The sequence below is a fragment of the Sus scrofa genome, chromosome 12 (assembly GCF_000003025.6).
Source record: "Sus scrofa isolate TJ Tabasco breed Duroc chromosome 12, Sscrofa11.1, whole genome shotgun sequence".
In the NCBI taxonomy this organism is placed as follows: domain Eukaryota; kingdom Metazoa; phylum Chordata; class Mammalia; order Artiodactyla; family Suidae; genus Sus; species Sus scrofa.
The window spans coordinates 40,492,104-40,513,631 of record NC_010454.4 but is presented as its reverse complement, the minus strand read 5'-3'; the positions used below and the strand labels follow the sequence as shown (position 1 = coordinate 40,513,631).

At 56.2% G+C, this 21,528-nt stretch overlaps 1 protein-coding gene across 1 annotated transcript in view; it reads left to right on the top strand.

The window, feature by feature from the left end:
- Positions 1-21,528, top strand: part of TMEM132E (transmembrane protein 132E) — a 54,470-nt gene that overhangs the window by 21,373 nt on the left and 11,569 nt on the right. The window contains 2 exon segments of the mRNA XM_021067437.1: positions 20,327-20,866; positions 20,869-21,256. Of these exon segments, the coding sequence (XP_020923096.1) occupies positions 20,327-20,866; positions 20,869-21,256 (928 nt within the window).

The following is a 21,528-nucleotide window of genomic DNA, read 5'->3' as shown; positions in this document are numbered from 1 at the left end:
AGCAGCTGGTGAGTGTGGAGCCAGGACCAGGCTCAGGCCGACGGAGTCTGTGCTCCTCAGAATGGCTTTTCAGGAAGGATCCTCTCCTTCCTCGCTGTTACCACCCCGCTCCACAACTCTCCCCAGGACCACCGCAGCCACATCCCGGGTGCTCTGCCTGGTCCGGGCCTCTCCTTTGGACCACTCTCCAGGAAAGCCTTTTTTTTCCAAAATGAAAATCTGGGAGTTCCCATTGTGGCTTAGCAGGTTAAGGACCCAATGTCTCCATGAGGACGCGGGTTCGATCCCTGGCCTCCCTCAGTGGCTTACGGGTCTGGCATTGCCACATAGGTCGTAGATGGGGCTTCCATCCATTGTGACCATGGCCGTGGCTTAGGCCTCAGCTGCAGCTCCGATTCAAACCCTGGCCCAGGAACTTCCATATGCTACAGGTGTGGCCATAAAAAGAATACAACAAGAAAAAAAGAAAGAAAAATCCGACCATATCACCACCTTCCTTCCACCTTTAATGGCTCCCCTGCCTTTGCCTGTGTGTGGGTTGGAGTCCTCCGAGCTCCCCATGGTGGCACCCAAGGCCACCATGACCTGGCCCTGCCCCTTCTCCTGTGTCATTACGCATCTCTGCCCTCTCCCTTCCAAACACACGCACTCCATGTGCTCCCCACCCAGATAACCATTAGTGCCTGAGCTCACACATCCCGAAGGCCCTCAGGTTGTCAGGCCGCCACCCAACCCGGCTCTTCTCACGGGGTCCTATCACCTCCCAGCAGACGGCTCTGCTGAGCATATCAGACGGTCTCCATCCTTCCCCCCTCTGGCTGTCCTGGGCGTCTCAGTTGGCTGCCTGGGGATCTGTCCCCCTCGGGGACTCAGGTGGCCCTCCCTCGGCCTCAGCTGGCCTTGGAAAGCCTTTGAAGGCCTGAGTAAAGGGAGGAGTGCATTTTGCGGGAGGTGAAGTCCTAAGTGTGATGAGAATGAGTTATGAAGAGGCGCCCCTGCCGACCTGTGTCATGAGCACTTCTGTGCCGGGCGCCGCGCACAGGACTGGCATTCATCCTTGTGGCAACCCCGTAGGGTGTCCCTCCTGTTGTTGGCACGTTAGAGAAGGGGTGGCTGAGGCCCAGCGGGGGTGAGCAGCTTGCTCAGGGTCACACAGCTGGAAAGAAAAGCAGGCCTGGGATTCAAGGTCAGGTCTCTCTGAGTGCAGATGCTAAGCGGCACACCTCTATCGCCTGCAGCCCCGCTGCCCAGAGTCCGGGGGCAGCCGGGAGGGCCAGCAGAAGTGCTGGGAGGGACGTGCCCGTCCCCCCACTGCCTAAAGAGCTGCTTGTATTTCCTTATGCAATCAGCCGTGCAGTCCTAAGTGAGCAGCCTCAGGTCCCTCGTCCCTGACTGTCACACGGGCAATTGGGGCCCTCAGAGCATGAACCGTGTGATGAGCGAGGCTCAGTCCAGCTCCAGGACCACGTGGCTCTTCAAAGCTTGGCCCAGCAGAGGAGTCGCCTTTTGGAATAAGGGAGTCAGGTGGACTCAGTGCCCTGGCTTCGGTGGTGGGGACAGCAGCTCCTCTGGGGGCTCTTCCCTCGTCACCCGGGGCAGGCCCCACAGGGCCAGCCTCCCCGCAAGACACCCCTAGCCTCAGAGCAGCCTGACCCCGCCTTGCTGATCCCCTTGGGCTGCAGGGAACTGCCTTGTGCCTCCAGTAAGCTGTGGCCTTGTCTCCAGGCAGAAGAAGGCCTGAGACAACCCTTCAAAGCCCCTCATTGGTGCCAGGATTCCATGCCTCCGGGGAAGATTTATTAGTCAGCTACTGGCATGGTCACGCCGCGTAACAGACTGCCCCCAAATGTATAAAACAGCATTTCTCCTGAGTCTGCAGGTGTCTGGGGTTTGCCTGTTCGGGACTGGGCTGGCATCCCAGCTGCTGGTTGATTCCTTCTGTGCCTGTTTTTTGAACCTTCTTTGGACTGGGCGCTACTGGAGGCTCACTCTTCTCCTGGTGAAAAAGCCCAATTGTACCAGCATGTTTCAAGCCTCCATGTGTGTTTCATTTGCTAGAATCTCATTGGCTAAAGCAAGTCCCTGATCAGGAAGTGGGAAAGTGGACCCTGCCCACCACAGCCCAGGGCAGGGGTGTGGCTGCGTTGCAGGACTGCAGGGCCTGGGAGAAGGGAGAGGATAGTCCCCATCTACTGTGCAGGGAGGGGGTGGGCCAGAGTCAGAAGTAGAACGAGCCAGCGAGATCTCGGGCTTCGAAGCTGAGGCCCAGGGAGGGGACAGGATGAGCCCAAGTCCCACAGCAGGGGCCAGCCGATCTGGATTCTCAGGGTTCTAGATCGGTTCTGCCTCTCAGCCCTGCTCCTCCATCTTCAGAAACTTCTGGGAGGCCCGGTCCCTGGGAGAGGGGTCTCCAGGGAGGCAGGGGACCCAGCCTCATACCCTTAGTTTGTGCTTGTGTGCCCTGGAGCGGGGACACCGGGCCACCCCGGTTCTGTGACTCTCCTAATGAGCGGAGACGTAGCTGCACTCCGCCGCCTGCCCTCCCTCCCTGCCCAGGGCCCTCCTCTCCCCACTTGGCAGCCCCCTTTTCCTGCCTCCTTTTCCCCTCTGCTTTCCACACGGCAGGCAGCAGTTCCTGAGGATGGCAGCCTCACACGTGAAAGGTCCCCCAGGCCACCGTCCTGCTTGTGCAGAAGCCCCTACGCGGCATCCTCAGATCACCTGTCTCGGGTGGCTGGGGGCCTCCCAGGGGCGGGGAGCTCACTGCTTCACAAGGCAGCCCCTTTTATTGCTGAGCAGCTCGGATCCCAAGAAATCACCAACTCATTTTCCGTTCCGAGTCTGCCCCCCAACTCCAAATCTTGATCACTGATCTGAATTCAAAATTTAGGGATATTTTACTCTGTGTCACCTGAGGACTGGGAACACAGAGCTGAGAGTCACTGTCCACATGCTCAAGGAGCCACAGACCACGGGGAGGCAGACAGGGATACAGGTAACAGGTAGGGGATCTGTGTTGCCTGTGGAGAACACCTAACCTTTCAGGGGGCAATAGAGCTTTTCCCCAGGATGCCTTGGTGCTGGTCAGACCTGGGTTTGAATTCCAGATCCATCATCTGTTAGCTATGACCTTGGACACAGCTAGGCTGCAGCCTCCTTCTGCATAAAATTGGGATAATGGATACGTGCTCTTGCAGGAGAGCGGAGGGTAGAGGACAGAAGGCACTCGGCACATGGCAGAGCTCCGTGAATGCTGCTGCCATTGTTATTGTTGTTAATTGCACGCCTCAAGGTGGAATTAGCATTTAGCACGTCTGCACCCATGAAGTTAAAACCTTGACCTTCAAAGCGAGACTTTACACTCCCCACCAAGTGGGAGTGAGCAACCGCCTGTTGGGAAGGCGACTCTTTGATCTGCCTTCTCATCGCTTTCTTCTGGAAACGAGAACCAGGGAGTTCCCACTGTGGCACAGTGAGTGGTTAACAAACCCAACTAGTATCCATGAGGATGCAGGTTTGATCCCTGGCTTCACTCAGTGGATTAAGGATCCAGCGTTGCCATGAGCTGTGGTCTAGGTCATAGATGCGGCTCAGGTCCCGAGTTGCTGTGGCTGTGGTGTAGGCTGGCACCTGTAGCTCTGATTCGACCCCTAGCCTGGGAACCTCTGTATGCCGCAGGTGCGGCCCTAGAAAAGACCAAAAAAGAAAGAGAGAGAGAGAAAGAAAGAAAGAAATGAGGTTCGTATTCACGCAGCAGCAAGACCCCAGCTGTGGTGAGCAGACCACAGAAGAATTAGCGCACATCTTTCCAGCAGAGAGGAGGGGGAGCAGGTGGCCTTGGCATTGAAAAGGATATCGTCTGTTCTTGTGTGGCCTCTTCCAGAATCCGAGGGCTGCAGGGACCTCAAAATGTCTAGTTGGAGACCCCCACCTGATGCTGGGAGCCAGGAGGGTAAAGACGTCCCTCGGAAGCCACTGTGCCCATCTGGCACTCCCAGCACACAGCATTCATCGATTATCGCTCTCTTCTTCCCTTGCGTGTGGACTCAGATTCAGAATCATTCTCAGCTCAGGTTTCTTTCCAGCAGCCCATTCCGGCTTCCCGGAAGAGGTGGGATTGCAGAATTTTTAAAGGGTGGGCGCATCACAACGAGGGGAGAAGCAGGGAAAGCACGTTGCAGGAGTGGCGTTTGGGGATGTTTGGGGACACGGGCTGCAGGCTGCTGTGCTGTCTCACAATGGGTGCTGGGCAAGGCTGGAAGAGGGGATGGACCAAAGCGGAGTGGCATGGGGATGGCAGAAGGAGGAAGGGGAAGGCAGCTGTGAGCAGAAAGAACCATCGGGAGAGGGAGGCGAGGTGGGGAAGGAGCCTGCCAGGGGTCTCTCTGCCCCTTCACCTCAGGATGCCAGGAGCTGAGCCCAGGAAGGAAGCCCAGGCTTACCTGCTAGGTTGTGGAAATAACAGAAGCTCGGGCAATTAGTTATAGCACTTGCTTCTCACGCTATGTATCAGCCCCTTGGAGCGGCAGTTTCATCTGTCTCCCCTGCTTTTGCCCCTTTGACTTCAGTGTATGTGAGGGGGGGTGTGGGAGGGAGTGTGTAGGGCAGGGAGACAAGGCCAGGCGCCATCTCCTGGCATCACTCCCCTGCTCAAGAACCCCAGTGGTTCCCCAGCGCTCATGGCCTGATGGGCAGGCTTTTAAAGGCATAGGAGCTATTATTCATGTAAAAGCCTAGTGGAAACCCGTGACCACCAGAGCTGATTGGGATGGCAGTGAACCCTCACCCCATGGGGCTGAGACCCTCCCATTGATTCCCCAGGGCTCCGCGGAGTACAGTTTGAACCCCCGTGGGGTAAAATCCCCAGAGGCCTTCCCCTGGCATTCAAAGCCCTCTGCCCCCTGATGCGCGCCCTGTCTCCGCTCTCTCGGTTACATGCCACGCCATCCAAAGCTGCCTTGAACCCCTGGCCCCTATGCTGCCGCGTTCTCTCCACCCGAAAAGGTCCCTGACCCCCACCTGGGCCCCATCACGTGCAGGCAGCTGTTGAAGTGCCACCCAGCCTTCGAGATGCTGCCCTCACACTCTTCCTCCTCCTTCAAGTGTTTCTCTTGGAGGCGTCTGACTCGCCTTTGATCGCCCAGGGAGCTCTGCACTTCTCCGAAGCCTTGCAGCACTGCCTACCTTTTAGCGCAGTTATTTATGTACTTGTCTCGGCTCCCTGTTAGCCAGCAAATTCCTTAAGGGCACCAACCATCTTCTTTATCTCTGTCTCCCTGGCAGTTCCCAGCAGGGTCTTGAACAGAGAAAGGGCTAAATAAATATTTATCTACGGAAGCTCTTTACGGAGTGTTGGTTACCAGCCCCGCTGATGTCCTAGGCAGTCAGGCTACATGGCAAAAGGCCCGGTCCCTGCCCTCAGCAAGGCTTCTGTCTAAGAGAAAGCAAAATCTGTCAACCAAGCAGGGAAAAAAAGTGCAGATTGATGGATGGGAGCAGCTCAGAGCCTAACCCGGCCTCAGGGGATGGTCGAGGAAGGCTTCATGGAGGAGGTGACCCCTGAGAGAAGTCAAAGGACAAGTGGCGGCTCCCGGGCGGAGTGGGTGGGGAACAGCACAGCAGGCAGAGGGAACAGCACGGGCAAAGGCATGGAAGGCAGAGAGGACATGGCTGGAGTTGCCCACTGGAGTGGGAAGAGGGAGGGGCGGATACTGCAGAGCCCTGGGGGAAGAAGGAGACATTGGTGGTGGTGGTGGGGGGTACCCTGGGCTGGAGAGCAGGAGAAGAAGCATCCCACAGGGAGGGGAAGGGCTGCAGTGTGACAGGAGGGGGCTGTGAGACCCCGGGCAGGGGTTTTCTCCTCTCTGAGCCCCAGTCTTCTCATCTGGAAAGTGGGTGATTCGAACCAGTCTTGAAGACCCCTGTCCAGCACTGCGTTAGCCTCAGCTAGATCATCAACGCGATGGCAAGAGAAGCGGGGTACAGGAGGGCCCAGGCGTTGAGGGGTAGAGCTGATCAGGGAGGGCTCCCTGGAGGAGACTGGCTGGACGCCTTAAGCCAGGGCCTGCGCAAAGCGCTCTGCGCAGACTCCCGTTTCCTCCCCACGACACCTGTGCACGGGTAGGTTCTGCTGGCCCATTGTGTGGATGAGGTCATTGAGGCCCAGTGATTAAGCGACCTGAATCCAAGGCCGTGATTCCGATCCTTCCAGTCTCTCCCCAAAGGGCAGGCAGATCGCATCGTTCAGGGGCTCCCATCCCCCGCTCCCGGCCTGGGAAACTGGCTCAGGCCTCGGAGTCACCCCCGCGCACTTCCAGTCCTGGGGCCCCACCAGTACCCCGTGGGCAGAGAGAAGGGACAGTGGGCCTCCTTCTTAGGGTGACCAACTGTGCCAGTTTGCCCAGGACTGAGGGACTGTCTGCCTGAAACCCATGACAGCCCCAAGCGAACTGAGAGAGTTTGGTCCCCCCGCTCGTTCAGCAAGACGTAAATGGAGGCCCAGGTCTCTCCTTGCAGGTGGCAGTGCCCTGGTCCCCAGGTGGACCACCCCGTTCGCAAGGCTTCCTGCTGCCTGGCCCCAAAGACATTCGAGTTTGTAACGGAGACGGGGAAACCAAGCTGAGGCTCGAAGCCTCAGGATGACTGTGGGCTCCTCCTCTGGGTCCTGACTGCGTAGACCAACTCTGAATGTGCTTTGCTTCTGAGCAGGTTGCCCCCTCTGCCCTCCCCTGAGCGGGGCCTTGCTCCCACCACCCAGCTGTGCCACCCCAGCAGACCCACCCCTGGGCCCCCCAGGGATCAGGAGTCACTGCCAAGCTCCAAACTACCTCTGCACCTCCAGGACCTCAAGCAAACATCTGCCTGTCTCTAAGCCTCCATTAAAATGGGGATCGGAAGAAGGCTTCTGTCTCAGGACTGCTGTCAAAACATCTGAGATGGTTCACGTAAAAATGCCCTGTCAGAGTTCCCTCTGTGGCTCAGAAGGTTAAAGACCCAAGGTCGTCTCCATGAAGATGCAGGTTCGATTAATGGCCTCGCTCAGTGGGTTAAGGAGCTAGTGTTGCCACGAGCTGCCCAGGTCACAGATGTGGCTCGGGTCTAGTGTTGCTGTGGCTGTGGTGTAGGCCGGCAGCTGCAGCTCCCATTTGACCCCTAGCCTGAGAACCTCCATATGCCGCAGGCACGGCTATAAAAAGAAAAAAAAAAAAACGCAGCGAGAACGTCCTGGCTTCATAATCCTGCCCACCTCCAGTGCGGGTCTGGGAACAAAGTTTAGTTGATCCATACACCTGGTCCCCACCGTCCAGGCTCCAGCGCTCCCTGCTTGAGTTCAGGGAACTCAGGAGGGCTGAAGGGGCCTAACCCCAGCTGTGTGTCCATGGGCCAGGCTTTTAACCTCTCTGAGCTTTGGTTCCTTCATTGGCAAAAACAGGGATGCTAGTTCTGGGGCTTATGGGGAGGAGGGCGGGACGCAGCATGGTACCTGCACCCCATAAACAGCCTCTAACTCTGAGCTGGGATCCCACTGGCCCTTCCTACGCCTCTGGGGCCCTGCCATTTGCTGCAGCCCTGACCCCTGACCTGGTGGAACAGGCTGGAAGGGTGATGGGTGATGTGGTTCCCCAGCTGCCCCCCAGAGCCTCCCCTTCAAGGCTCAGCTCCAAAGCCACCCCCACCCAAAGCAGGTGCACCCCCAACCCACAGAACACTCTCTCTCTCTCTCTCTCTCTCTCTCTCTCTCACACACACACACACACACACTTTCTTTTTCTGTTGTTTTCGGCTAATTGTTTATTAGGAGATGCAGGCGGCTGCGCCAGTGGGAAGGCTCAGCTTGCTCCGCTATAATTAGGATAATGCACATTAGTCATTTAGTGTAACTCAGAGAGCAGCCCCCACCCCCGCGCTCCTCGCCCCCGCGGCTCCTGCGGCAGCTCGCTCAGCTCCCAGGCCAGGCTGCCCAGGTTTGCACGGGGTCTGGGGGCCGGGCTGGGTGCCCCCGCCCTGGGTGCCCCCGCCCACCCGCCCTGGGTGCCCCCCGCCCACCCGCCCTGTCCCCTCACCCCTTGCACTCTGCTCACCTCACCTCCACGGGCAGGCGGACGCAGTAACTTCCTACAGGCCACCCACCAGGAGAGGGTTCCCCCTCTTTCTTTCTCGCACCCACTCTCCCTTCCCGCTTCCTTTCCCTCTGTCCCCTCAGCCGCCCTCCCCCTCCCCGGGCCCTCCTCGCAGCCTGACCGGAGGTCTGGTTAGATGGGCCAGTGGAGCAGGTCAAGCTCTGGTTCCAGGCCCTTGCAGTGGGGCAGGTTCTTGGGTGCCAGGTGACCTGGCTCAGGCCTGCTCCCTGGGAGGGTCCCCCTGCCCCCCGCTGCTGTCTGCCCCTCTTCCCTGCCCTGTCTGTGCGGGGCGGGGCGGCGGGGGGCTGGATTGGCAAAGGCAGGCCGCATGCGTGTGGCTCCCGTGGCCCCATTTCCCACCTTCCCATGGTCTCTTCCTGGCACTGGAGAGACCAGGCCCCAGGAGGAGCGAGTGTGCCTGGAGGTGAAGGCGGGGCTTCCAGCCTGGAGCGGACCTATCCGTCCACCAGGAACAAGGGGCTGTTTCCACAGCCGCCTTCTGTCCCTGATCCCACAGCCACTGGCAGACTCCAGACCTGGGGACCCCTCTTCCTCCACACCTGAGCCCCCACCCAGCCTTTTTGCATCACAAAAGGGACCTCACATCAGGCCCCTTATGATGGGCAGACAGAGGTCTGGGGTCCAGGGTGTGCCCTGGCCTTGCTGGTGGTTGCTGGGGGCGGGGGTGAACAGATTTTCAGAAATAAATAAGAGCAGGAGTTCCCATCATGGCTCAGTGGTTAACAAACCTGGCTAGTATCCATGAGGACACAGGTTCGATCCCTGGTCTTGCTCAGTGGGTTGAGGATCCGGTGCTGCTGTGAGCTATGATGTAGGTTGCAGACGCGGCTCAGATCCCGAGTTGCTGTGGCTGTCGTGTAAGCCAGCAGCTACAGCTCCAATTCAACCCCTAGCTGGGAACCTCCCTCTGCCACGGGCGTGGCCCTAAAAAGACAAACGACAAAAAAATAAATAAATAAATAAAGGCAAAAACCCACTGTTCCCAGGGGTTGCTTGCCTGGAAATACAAGGTCTCCAGGAGCCTCAAGTCCTGATCCTGAAATCACAGATGCAGTCAGACTAACAGACAGACACACACTCACAACAGGCAGGCTCATGGAGCAGGTACCGGAAGGGGAGCCGCGGTCGCTGTGCCCTTGGAAGGGGCAGAGCTTCTGTCCCCAGAACTGGTACCCTCCTCTCCTGAGCCCTGCCCCCAGGAGGCCTGCCTCTGAGCTCAGCCCCCTCCCGCCCAGGGCCACCATCCAAGCTACCCATCTCAGGGTCCCTGCCCCCAGGAGGTCCCCGTCACTGCCTCCTGGGCTACCCTTTCTCACCCTCCCTCTCCCTCATGGGAGCTTGGCACCCGTGTCGTGTGTAGCTTGTGGATCCCACGAGAGCAGAGGCTGCAGGGGCAGGGAGTAACCCTGGCCCCGGAGAGCTCTCCGCAGTCTCCCCTTGGGATAGCTTCCGTCTCTGGGTGAGACTCGGGCCCAGGGAGAGGGTACCCCTGGGACGAGCAGGGAGCCTGGAAGCGAGAGTCCTGTTGGTGTGGGCCAGTGATCGGCCCTGCTGTGGACCCAGCAGGCCTTCCCCTCACCCCCAGGGCTCAGATGCCCGGCCACGTGCCCAGGAGCAGGACTAGATGGTCACTTTCAGCACCAGGGGCTGTCCCAGCAGCAGCTTCTTGGGGACCTGTGATCCCCTGACCTTCTTTCCCGTGCGCTGAGCCTGGAAGCATCCCCAGCCCCTAAGGTAGCTGAGCTGGCAGTATCCCTTCCATTCGTCAGCAATCGCCTCCCCTCCCCACCTCTCCGCTGCTGGCAGAGTCCCTCTCTTGTTCTCAGAGAGAGGAGGCCCCGCTGAGCGGCAGCACCTGGTCCCCTGGTCCAGCGGAGGAAGGACTTTAGGCAGAGGGAGCAAAGGAGTGATCAGACCAGGATAGAGGGCCCAGGGTAGGGTAGAGCAGGGTGTCTGCAAGAGGAAGACTGGTGCAGACTCTGTGTGTGTGTGTGTGTGTGTGTGTGTGTGCGCGCCTGTGCTCAGGTACAACCTCCTGGGCCACCCCAATCAATGTTTAATCCATTCATGGCTCTGTGCTGGGTGCCAGGGAGAAAAACCAACAGGCCCTCTGCCCTTAGGGGCAAGCAATTCAGCCGCCAGTCAAAGCATGAGAAGCTTAGGGTCAGGGTTCAGACGTGGAGGAGGGGAGCCCGTCACAGGGTTTCAGAGGATCCCTGGACCCTGACTCAGGAGGCTGGTGGGGAGCCTTTTAAGGATGACGGCATTACCACCCGAACACTCGCCAACGTTTAAAGAGGGTTAACTGGGTTCCGGGCACAGGTGATGCACTTGCAGGCAACTTTTTTTTTTTTTTTTGTCTCTTTCAAGGTCACACCCACGGCATATGGAAGTTCCCAGGCCAGGGGTCAAATCAGAGTAGCTGCTGGCCTACGACACAGCCACAGCAACTCGGGATTCGAGCCACATCTGTGACCTAAACCACAGCTCACAGCAACCCTGGATCCTTAACCCGCTGAGTGAGGCCAGGGATCGACCCCGAGTCCTCATGGATGCTAGTCCGCTGAGCCACAAGGGGAACTCTTTATTATTATTATTATTATTAATATTAATATTATTTTGCAGGCAGTCTTGCAACAGAAGCATTTCATGCGCAAAGCAACCCTCTCCAAGTGGGGCCCCTCCCCCCTTGTTTTACAGCTTAGGAACCCCAGTAGGGGGTGCTCAGCCACCTGCCCAGAACCACACTGGTCAATGGCAGAGACAGTCTGGTGGGAGGCTTCCCGACCCTCAGTTTCTCTATCTGTAAAATCTAGGGAAGGGAACCTGCCCTCTCTTTAGCAAAGACCTAGGGAGCTCCCAGGCAGATGGCAGGAAATGGCCTTGCCCATCGCCAGTGCTGCTGGGAGTGAGCAAGCAAAGTGGGGCAAGGGGGCCCCTGCCGCTGGCCCCTCCCCCAGCCTACTTATTCCAACCTTGTGCTCCAGCCGGGTGAGGGATGGTGACAGAATTGGGAAGCTGCCTCCCCAGGATTTCCAGCCTCCAAGGAGGCAGCAGGAGCCACTGCGGGCGGTGGGGGGGCTATGGGTGGCCGGAGCCTTCAGGGGCCCACCCTGTCCCGCCCCTGCCACTGCAGTGTGTTATTGCAAAGTGCCCATTGGAAGCCCTTCCCAACAGCTCCTGCTGCTCCCAGCCCAGCCCGGCCTTCAGTGCTGGGGACCCAGGGTCCAGAGGACAGGGAGCCTCCAGGTTGATGGGGGACACACAGCCCCTGCCCCGAGGCACCTGCCTTGGGAAGGGTAGGGCCAGGTGACAGAGGTAGGTGCCATGGCCCTCAGGGTGGGGGTGTCTTGGGAAGCCCCCCTACTCCTCTGCTGGACTCCTCCTCCAGGGGGTAGATCACGGCAGCCCCACCTTGGGGGGGACACCCCTACATGGACCAGCCTGTTTGGTACCTTCGTCACCTTGGAAGAAGCAGCAGCCCCACACTAGGCTCCAGGCTTGGTAAGCAGAACGGGGGCCAGGTCTCAGCATCTCTGCAAGACCCAGACTGCTCCACGGTACATAGAGGCCCCGTCCTCGTGGGGAGGGGAGGGCAGTGTTTTCGACCTGCCAGGAGCAGCTATCACCTCCTCTTTATCCAGCTGCCCCCTGCCTGGTTCAGAACCCACCTGCATTCCCCGCATATGTGCCCCCCCACCCCCCCAGCCCCAGGTCACGCATGCAGCAGACAGGGCAGGGACCATCCAGTTCTCCCAGTGAGGGAACCAAGGCCCAGAGAGAGGTGGTCGCACAGCAGCTTGATGGCAGAACTTCCTGGGCTGGATTCCAGGGCCCCCAACAGCTAGCCCCCCTTCTAGTCTCAGTGCCACTTTTGAGGTCCTTGGGACACTCTGCTTCATGTGTCTGTCACCTCTGTACTTGTCCTACTTAACAGACACTGACGGGGGACCTGCCCTGAGTCCAGCAGTGCAAGTGCTGGAGACAAGCAGGTCAGCGCTTCCCTCCTCCAGGACTAAATAACCCATAGCGACGAATGCGTGAATGAATGAATGAATGAATGGACAAATAAACACTGATCGCCGACTTTGTTCCAGGAACTACACCAAGCAGTTTGCTGATTTAGTCATGACCACACTATGAAATAGATTCTGTTATCCTCATTTTATGGCTATGGAAATAGAGGTTCAGAGAGGTTACATAACTCCCCAAGGTCACACAGCTAAGAAGTGTCAGATCTGGGATTTGTCGGTGAATTTGTGTGGCTCCCAAACCACACAGGTTCTTTCTTGCTTTCTTTCTTTTTCTTTTTTAATGTTTTTTTTTTTTTAAATTCTTGGAGCAGCTTCAAATGCTTTCCTTCATTTTTTAATGATATTTATTGTTTTCTTTCTAATTTTACAAGCAATACATATTCTTTGCAGACAACAGGAAATACAGAAAAACACAAAGTAAAAAATAGCAATTACCAATAATCCCCATCCCCAGAGGTGACCACCATTAGCATTTTGATGTATTTTCTCTCAATGACTACGTATTTTATTTTTTTTTAAATGGACATCATACTGTACAGCTGGTTTTATTCCTTGCTTTGTTTATAGTTCAAACTATTTTGTGAGCATCTTCCAATGTGAGTAAATATTTTTGTTGACAGTGTGATCTTTAAGGGCTGCATGCGTCCATGCTTAGGCCTTCATGTTTATTCACTTTGCTAAAATTATTATTATTTTTTAATTTCTTTAATAGTTATTTCCCCAATACATTTTTTTTTCTACTGTGTAACTGGGTCACTTTTTTTTTTTTTTAACCATACCCTGCTTTGGGACACTTTGTTTCTAATTTTTTACTAATAAGTGTAACATTGTGGTGAATCTCTTTCTCCATAAACCTCTTAGCTGATTTCTGCTTATTAGATTCCCAAAGGCAGTTACTGGGGCAGGGAGCACGAAGAGTTTCAAAGTCTTTAAAATATATTTTGGAGTTCCCATCATGGCACAGTGGTTAACAAATCCGACTAGGAACCATGAGGTTGCAGGTTCGATCCCTGGCCTTGCTCAGTGGGTTAGGGACCCAGCGTTGCTGTGAGCTGTGGTGTAGGTCGCAGACTCGGCTCGGATCCCGAGTTGCTGTGGTCTGGCATAGGCCGGTGGCTACAGCTCCATTCGACCCCTAGCCTGGGAACCTCCATATGCCGCGGGAGCGGCCCTAGAAAAGGCAAAAAGACAAAAAATTAAATTAAAAAAATAAAAAAAAACATATTTTGAAATTGCTTTCTAGAAAGCTTGCCCAGTTTATCTCCGACAGTAGGTTACGTGAACACCCCATATCTTAAAACCCTTGCTGTAGCTTCGTGATGTGGTCTGAAGTCTGGGAGAGTTATGCCTGAGTGACATAAGTCAGGAGGAGAAAGACCAATACCGTATGATATCACTTACATCTGGAATCTGATACATGGCACAAATGAACCTATCTACAGAGAAGAAACACACTGGTGGACACGGAGAACAGACGTGTGGTTTCAGGGGTGGGGGTGGGAGTGGGATGGACTGGGAGTTTGGGGTTAGGAGATGCACGCCACAGCATTTGGAGTGGAGAAGCAATGAGATCCTGCTGCGTAGCTCAGGGAACTGAATCCCATCACTTGTGATGGAACGAGATGGAGGATAATGTGAGAAAAAGACTATCCATATGTATAACGGGTCACTTTGCTGTACAGCAGAAAATGACAGAGCATGTAAATCAATTATAATAAAACATTTTAAAAATAAAATAAAACCCCTGCTAACACGGGTATCACTAATTTTAAAAACAAGGAGTTCCCGTTGTGGCTCAGTGGGTTAAGGACCCGACATTATCTCTGAGAGAAGGTGGGTTTGATCCCCGGCCTCACTCAGTGGGTCTGAACTTGCCAAAAGCTGCGGCTTAGGTCACAGATGCGGCTCGGACCCCGAGTTGCTGTGGCTGTGGTGTAGACCACTGGTGTAGGCCGGCAGCTGTGGCTCTGATTCCACCCCAAGGCTGGGAACTTCTCTATGCCACAGGCTCCGCCGTAAAAAGGAAAAATAATAATAATTTTTAAAATAAGGTAAAAAAACAAACTCTTTCTCAAGACATAGGTTTTTCCCACTTCAGCACCCCGCCCTGGAGCAAGTGGTATTTGGTTGGTAATTCCCCATTTTGCTGATGGGGGAACTGGAGCCACAGGTGCAGAAATGACACGCTAGTCCTGGGTCACATCCACCCATCAGCCAAGGAAGAGCAGGGCTGGAACCCAGGCACCCGTCCTCCCAGGCAGAGCCTCTCCTAGCTTTCAGGGTCCGCAGCAAAGAGTTCCCTCCACTGCCGATCTCTGGCCAGGGGAGTTTTCCTTGTCAGTCAAAACCCCTCCCGTGGGCCTGGAGATGGGGGTCAGGAGGGGTCACTGGGCAGAGCCCATCCCTGGCCTCTCGATCACAGACCCCATGACCCCTAGTGTCGTCAAAGCCAAGTTCAGGTGCCCGATGCACAGTGAGGCCAAACTGAAACACTGGGGTTTGGAGCGGAGAAAGGTTTATTGCCAGGGCCAAGCAAGCACGATGAGGGGTGCTTGTGTTCAAAAGACCTGAAGTCCCCGATAGCTTTCAGGCAGGGGCTTTTGAAGCCGTCTTAGAGGAGAAGATCTTCGGATGCAGGAGCAGCTCATGGACCTTCTTCTGATTGGTCGGTGGGGAGGTAACAGGGTGATGTTTCCGGAATTTCAACCTTCTGGTTCCAGCCGTTCTGGCATCTCCGTGCTTGCGGTCAGCACGTCGTCACCATCCTCCCCCGAGGTGGGGGGTCTTCATTTCTGCAGAGCAGCTCAAAGAGAAGCACCAGATTGTTACTGACATCTTTTCAGGAGGAGCTAGGAGCCCTGCGACTCTATGTCCTCATCATTAACTGCTTGTGCCTGCTCTTTGGAACTCGGGGAAAGCCTGGGAGGCTGAAGCCTGCAAACAAGAAACGAGATGGGAGCTCCCATCATGGTGCAGTGGTTAACGAGCCTGACTAGGAACCATGAGGTTACAGGTTCCATCCCTGGCCTTGCGCAGTGCAGGTCATGGACACGGCTTGGATCTGGCATGGCTGTGGCTGAGTGGTGGGACGGCAGCTATAGCTCTGATTGGACCCCTGGCCTGGGAAGAAGAAGAAATGAGAGACAGGAGGGGCTTTTGTAAGGAGGGCCCTGCAGGGTCCTGCTCGGCTGCACTAAGACCCTCCCTATCTGTACCAACCCCGGCTTGCTTCCTCTCATCTGTTCTTCTGTTCGTGTGTAGATTGGTCACCAGCGTATGCCAGGCACTGCTTTAGACTCTGGGTACTTCATCTTGCTCTCTGTCGGCATTGCCACGTTATGACATGCGGGTCACAACCGCTTCAGCATCTCCCAGCCTTCCTGCTTAGTGCTCTGTGGTCCGAACTCCTGTGATCACAGCAATGCCTGGGGGTGTTTGATGAACATACAGATTGCCAGGTCTGTCCCCTGGAAAGTGGGATTGAGTAAGCAGGGTCCGGCCCTAGCATCTGTCTGCTATTGCTGTTTTGTTTTCTCTGGCTGCTTCTTATGCTCAGACAAGTTCAGGAGTAAGTGCTGAAGGAGCTTCAAGCCCTAGACATCTGGTATGGCACTTGCACACGCGTGCTCACATGAGCACACACACACGCACAGAGGCCAGGCCCTCTCCCCGCACAGGGGGCCTTGCTGTGCCCCTCAGCCTCAAACTCCTCAAAGCTAATGACAATCTTTTTTTCCGATTTGCAAGCGATTAGTTTTAATTTGGGGACAATTAAAGGTAGAAGCAGGAGGCATCTGATCTTGATTAGAAGCAGGGAGATGGCCAAAGGCGCCCCTTCCCCCAGCCCACCTAGCCCTCCCCTATCTGCAGATTCATTTATATATTCTATATCTATAGGTTGGCGGGATGGGGCTGGCCTCTGTGCCTGGGGAGAAGGTGCGACACTTACCTGGGGGCAGCCAGAGGCCCAGACTGCACTCCCAGACACTTAGGCCCAGGCTGAGATGAAAAGGGGTGGGGGGACTCTGTCCAGCCAATGGCCCTCAACAGGTGCCCCCAAGCTTGTAAGAAAGTAGAATTGACATTGGTTAAGCACCTGCTGTGTGCCACGCCATGCACGATCCGATGTTTGCCCAGATCCCAATCCGGCTGGAAAGAGAAGCATAGCAGGTATCTGCCTTCTGCTATGGAGGGGGGGAGCTTGAGAGATTGAAAGAGCACATGGACCAGCGTCCTGTCACGGGAGCATTCACAGAAGTGGCTAATGAGACAGATCATTGATTATTTTCATGTCAGACCCATGCCAGGGCCGAGATCCTGATCGGTCAGAGCCAGAGCTGGACAGAGCAAAGCACCACCCAGGAGGTGCAGAGGTATCACCTTCCTCCCCAGCCCCTGCCATCTAGACTGCTTCCCACCTCCCTGGGGAAAGTGGGGCCCAGGAGATGAAGCAACTTGCTTTAGGCTCCAGAGTAAGCGAGCGGAAGAGCAGAGATTTGTGCTGGGGTCTCAGGGACACCCCTGCCCCTGCTCCACCCACGGAGGCTAGACTGATTCATGGTGGTGATGGGGGGAGGTGCTCTGGGTCTTGATGACATCACGACAAAGATGGTAGCACCCTCATGCCATCTTTCCTGCCTCCCTTTTCTGAAGGCTAGCTGCTTTCTTTCTTTTTTTTTTTTTCTTTTTAGGGCCGCACTTGCAGCGTATGAAAGTTCCTAGTCTAGGGGTAGAATTGGAGCCACAGCTGCCAGCCTTCGCCATAGCTATAGCAATGGGATGGCATCCAAGCCTTGTCTGCGACCTACACCACAGCTCATGGCAACGGCGGCTCCTTAACCCACTGAGCGAGACCAGGGATCGAACTGCATCCTCTTGGATACTAGTCGGGTTCTTAACCTGCTGAGCCACCACTCCAGCTAGCTGCTTTCTTAATATAAATTGCTTCCTGTTTCAGAAACTCAGTCTCCTTATCTGTGCGGTTGCTGAGAAGGGTCAAGAGCACCTAGCCCCGTGCCAGGAACCCTCCCCCCAAAGGCCATCCATTCAGGGACGGCCTCGTGGAGGGCGCTCTGATTAGCCCCCCGCATCCCAGTCAGTGTTGAGCAGCTCATTCAGAGAATTGCCTTCATTCAACAAAAATCTATTGAGGGCAGAGGGGTGCGTGCAAACGCGTCTCTTCAATCCCTTCCTCCACCCGGCCCCTGCCCCTGAGTCTGCTGCCCGTCTGGTGGCCTCGCCCTTGCTGTGCCTCCAAGGGGTCCAGATGGCAGGCTGGGAGGTTGGGACAGTGAGAGGGTCAAAGGGGACTAAGTGCCGCTTAGCAGCCTCTGGGGTCTCCTGGGAATGGTAAACAAGGCAGGGCTAGAGGCTCTGAAGTCCAGGTCCCCACCCTGTCCACCCAGGTAAGTGCCTGGATAGTGAGCACTTACAGCTCGTGGCCAGCAGCTGCCCTTCTCCAGCCCCAGCAGGACATGCACGGTGGCCTCTCCCTGTTTTGGCTCAGTACCCACAGGACATCCCCCCACTGTGTGTAGCCATGCCTGCCTCCTTCCCTTGGTCTGTCAGCTACCCTCAGCATCCCCACAAGGGGGCCGATGTCACCACCGCAATTTTAGAGGTGGAAACTGAGGCTCAAAATGGGAAGCAGGTTGCCCCATGAGTGTGACCTGGAGAAGCCTTGAACTTCATTTCTGAAGCCTCTGTCTGTTTGCCTGCTTCCTGTTGCTTCCAAAGCAGCGGGTTTGCCGCTGTGCCCTGACCCAGGTCTTTACCCCAGATCCCACATGTGTGCCCAGGACCGGCATCCCCAGGCAGCAGGGATGCCTTCTCAGACTCCAGTGGTAACTGTGGGGCAGGGATTCCAGGTGTCAGCCAGGAAGGCTCTCCTATCTCTCCAGACACCTTCCTATCCTTATCCGGGACCCAGCTGCCCACCTCCACCCATCATCGGCAGCTGGTTTACCTTGCAGGCTCAGGGCATGTAGTGGAGGAGGGTGATCTGAGAACAGAGCTCTCCTGGGAACAGAGGGAGCAGCCTGATGGTTAAAGCACGGGCTGCCCAGAGGACCAGGGACGAGGTTCCCCCTGCTGGTCCTAAGGGCTGCCCTAGAGGGACCCTAAGGAGTGCCACTCTGCCTAGGACACTTGATCCAGGGCCTTTGTCATGCCCCAAGCCAATTGCCTCATTTGTTAAATGAGAAAATTAAAGCACAGATTAAAAAAAAAAAATCAGACCTGGACACCAGACCTCAAGGGAAAGGAATTTTAGTTTATTGCGTTTATGAGGAATTGTGTGTGAATGTTTGTGGAGCCATCAAGGTGTCATTGACGGTGGTAAAATAATAACAATAGTATGCATGAGCAGCAAGTGACCATCATAGCACCTATTAGGAGTCTCTTCCTTGGGACAAAGGTCTCTGTCAATCACTCAGAGTAGATCAAGCATAATCTGCGAAACCTTGCTTGGCGCAAGGCGTCGTGGTAACTCACTCCCATGCAAGGCAGGATGAGAGGTACCCTTGGAGAAGAGCAAATCTCTGAGGAAATTCCCAGGTGTAGAGGTCGCATCTTGGAGGGCTTCATGGAGGAGGTAGCGATCAAGCATCACCCTGGAAGAAGATTTGGATTGGAATGTGTGCGGCTGGGAAAGGAGAAAATCCACCGCAGAGGTCATGGCATGAACATAGGAGGGGTGCTGGCAGCATCCGCGATGCCTTAAGCCAGAAGCTGTCCAGTTATGCTCGTAGGAGGGCTTGGGAAAAGGAATGCTGGGGCAAAGGGGAGTCTGGAGCCCGTTGTTGGGGGCCCTGGATGCCACGCTCAGGCACAAGGTGAGTTTGGGTTTTACTCTGTAAGCAGAAGGGAAAGAGTCTTTAATAATACACACGTTTCCACTGTGTTGCATCAATTCCAGAGCAATTTCTCGATTCTCAAAAACAAATGGCAACGCATCAAAGGTGAGGAACACGGCTCAGGGGTCCATGGGAAGATCCAGAACTGGTTCTCAAACCTTGGTCCTTGGTCCCTTCTGTTGCTCAACAGTGTCCAGCAGGTGTTGAACTGGAGTGAGGAGCCAACGAGGTCTGATTCGTGTCCGAGGGAAAAAGAAACCCCTCTGGCTGCCATGGGCTGAGGGGATGCCAGGGAAGAGAGAGGGGAGACCCAGTTAGATGCTGTTCTGTTGTCATAGCAACAGAAGTGAAGCCAAAGATGGAGCTAGGGCCTGGGGATGGAAGTCAGGGGTAGCTGGGGACAAGCCAGAGAGCCAAGAGGCGAATTACTAGAACTTGGTGAGACCCTGGGAGGATGGGGGAGGGGCCAAAAGGAGGGAGAGTCAAGCCCAAGGCCCAAGTGTAGGTTTGGGGGAAGAGGATCAGTTTCCCTGTGTATATTTGTGGGGTGGTACCTGGAAGGGATTGGGGAGATGTGGGGTCCCTGCGGACCGTGTACCACCTGAGGCAGCTCCCAAAGGCTTGGATTTGAAAGCCACTTGGCCCCAGGTTCAAATCCAACTGCTGGCCCCTCTCATGTGACCTGGGCAAGTTATTTAAGCATCCGGCACCTTCAGTTGTAAGAGCTAAGAACAGGGTCACAGAAAAGAGAAGTTACGGATAGAAACCTGGTTGATTCAGTGGGGATCGTGATAACACCTGGTTCAGAGGATCAAATAAGCTACGCCTTTCATAATAGGGCAGGAATAATAATTTACTTTTAATGAACAACTTTAAATCGTTACGTATGTACGGCGCCGTACCATTAATAAAGTTAAGAGTGAATACTTACTGCTTCAGCATCACACCCTGCTCTCAGCCCTTGGTGCACATGACTTTGCTAAGTCCTCACAACAGCACTTTGAGGCAATTTTTATACTCATTTAACAAATGAGGAGGCTGGAGGATAAAACCTCTTTAAATCCTCATGACGCTGTGCACCGGGATTAGCTTTACCCCCAAGTTGCAGATAAAGAAATGAATTGCACTGAGAGAGCAATTAACACCCCAGTGAAGGTGGGGCCAGGCTTGGAGCCTTGAGGATGGACAGCCAGGCTGAGTGCTGCCCGGCTCTGGGAGGATGGGAGGCTGCGGTGCCCTGAGGTCCGGGCGCTGCCTCTCCTGACCGCTCCGGGCTCTTTCTTCTGTCTGTCCCCAGCTTCCGGCCGTTCCTACCCAGCCAGCCCCAGTCCGCCGGGGCCCCAGGCCAGCCCGGTGCTGCCGATCAGCTACCGCCTGTCCCACACGAGGCTGGCCTTCTTCCTGCGGGAGGCGCGGCCCCCGCCGCCCTCGGTGGCCAACGGCTCCCTGCAGCGCTCCGAGCCCTTCGTGGTGTTCCAGACCAAGGAGCTGCCCGTTCTCAACGTGACCCTGGGGCCCTTCAGCACCAGCCAGGTGGTGGCCCGGGAGCTCCTGCAGCCGTCCAGCACCCTCGACATCCCCGAGCGCCTGACGGTCAGCTGGAAGGTGCGAGCCTTCATCGTCCACCCCCGCGTGCCCGCCTCGCAGCCCGTGGCCCAGGTGCTGTTCTACGTGGCCGGCCGGGACTGGGATGACTTCGGCGTCACCGAGCGGCTGCCCTGCGTCCGCCTGCACGCCTTCCGGGACGCGCGGGAGGTCAAGAGCTCCTGCCGCCTCAGCGGGGGTCTGGCCACCTGTCTTGTGCGGGCCGAGCTGCCCCTGGCCTGGTTCGGGCCCCCGCCCCGGCCGCGCCGCCCACCGCCCGGCGCAAGTCCCCGGATGGGCTGGAGCCCGAGGCGGCGGGGGAGAGTCAGCAAGCCGAGCTCTACTACACTCTTCACGCCCCGGATGCGTCGGGAGGCTGCGGGGGCACCCGGAGGGGCGCCGGGCCTGGAGGAGGGGCCCGGGCCGAGAGCCCCACCCAGCACCCCCTGCTGCGCATCGGGAGCATCAGCCTGTTCCGCCCGCCCCCCAGGCGGACCCTGCAGGAGCACAGGCTGGACAGCAACCTGATGATCCGCCTGCCCGACCGGCCCCTCAAGCCCGGGGAGGTGCTTAGCATCTTCCTCTACCTGGCCCCCAACTCCTCCTCTCCCTCCAGCCCCAGCGTGGAGCACTTCACTCTCAGGTAGGGGGGTGGGATATGGGATGGGGTTCCCTTCCAAGGTCAGGTGCACACCTGACCCCTTGCAGGGGACTGGCCCAGACCTGCCTGCCCAGCATCCTAACCTCAGTTCTTCCTATTATCCCTTAAGCAACTTCAGGAATACAGCTCACCTGCTTGAGCCTCAGAGTTCTCATCTGCCTAATGGTCACAAAAATGTCAGCCCCTGACCTCCCAATTTCACAGAAACAGTGTCGTGCTAAAGAGGGCATATCCATTTTCACCAGCATGGATCT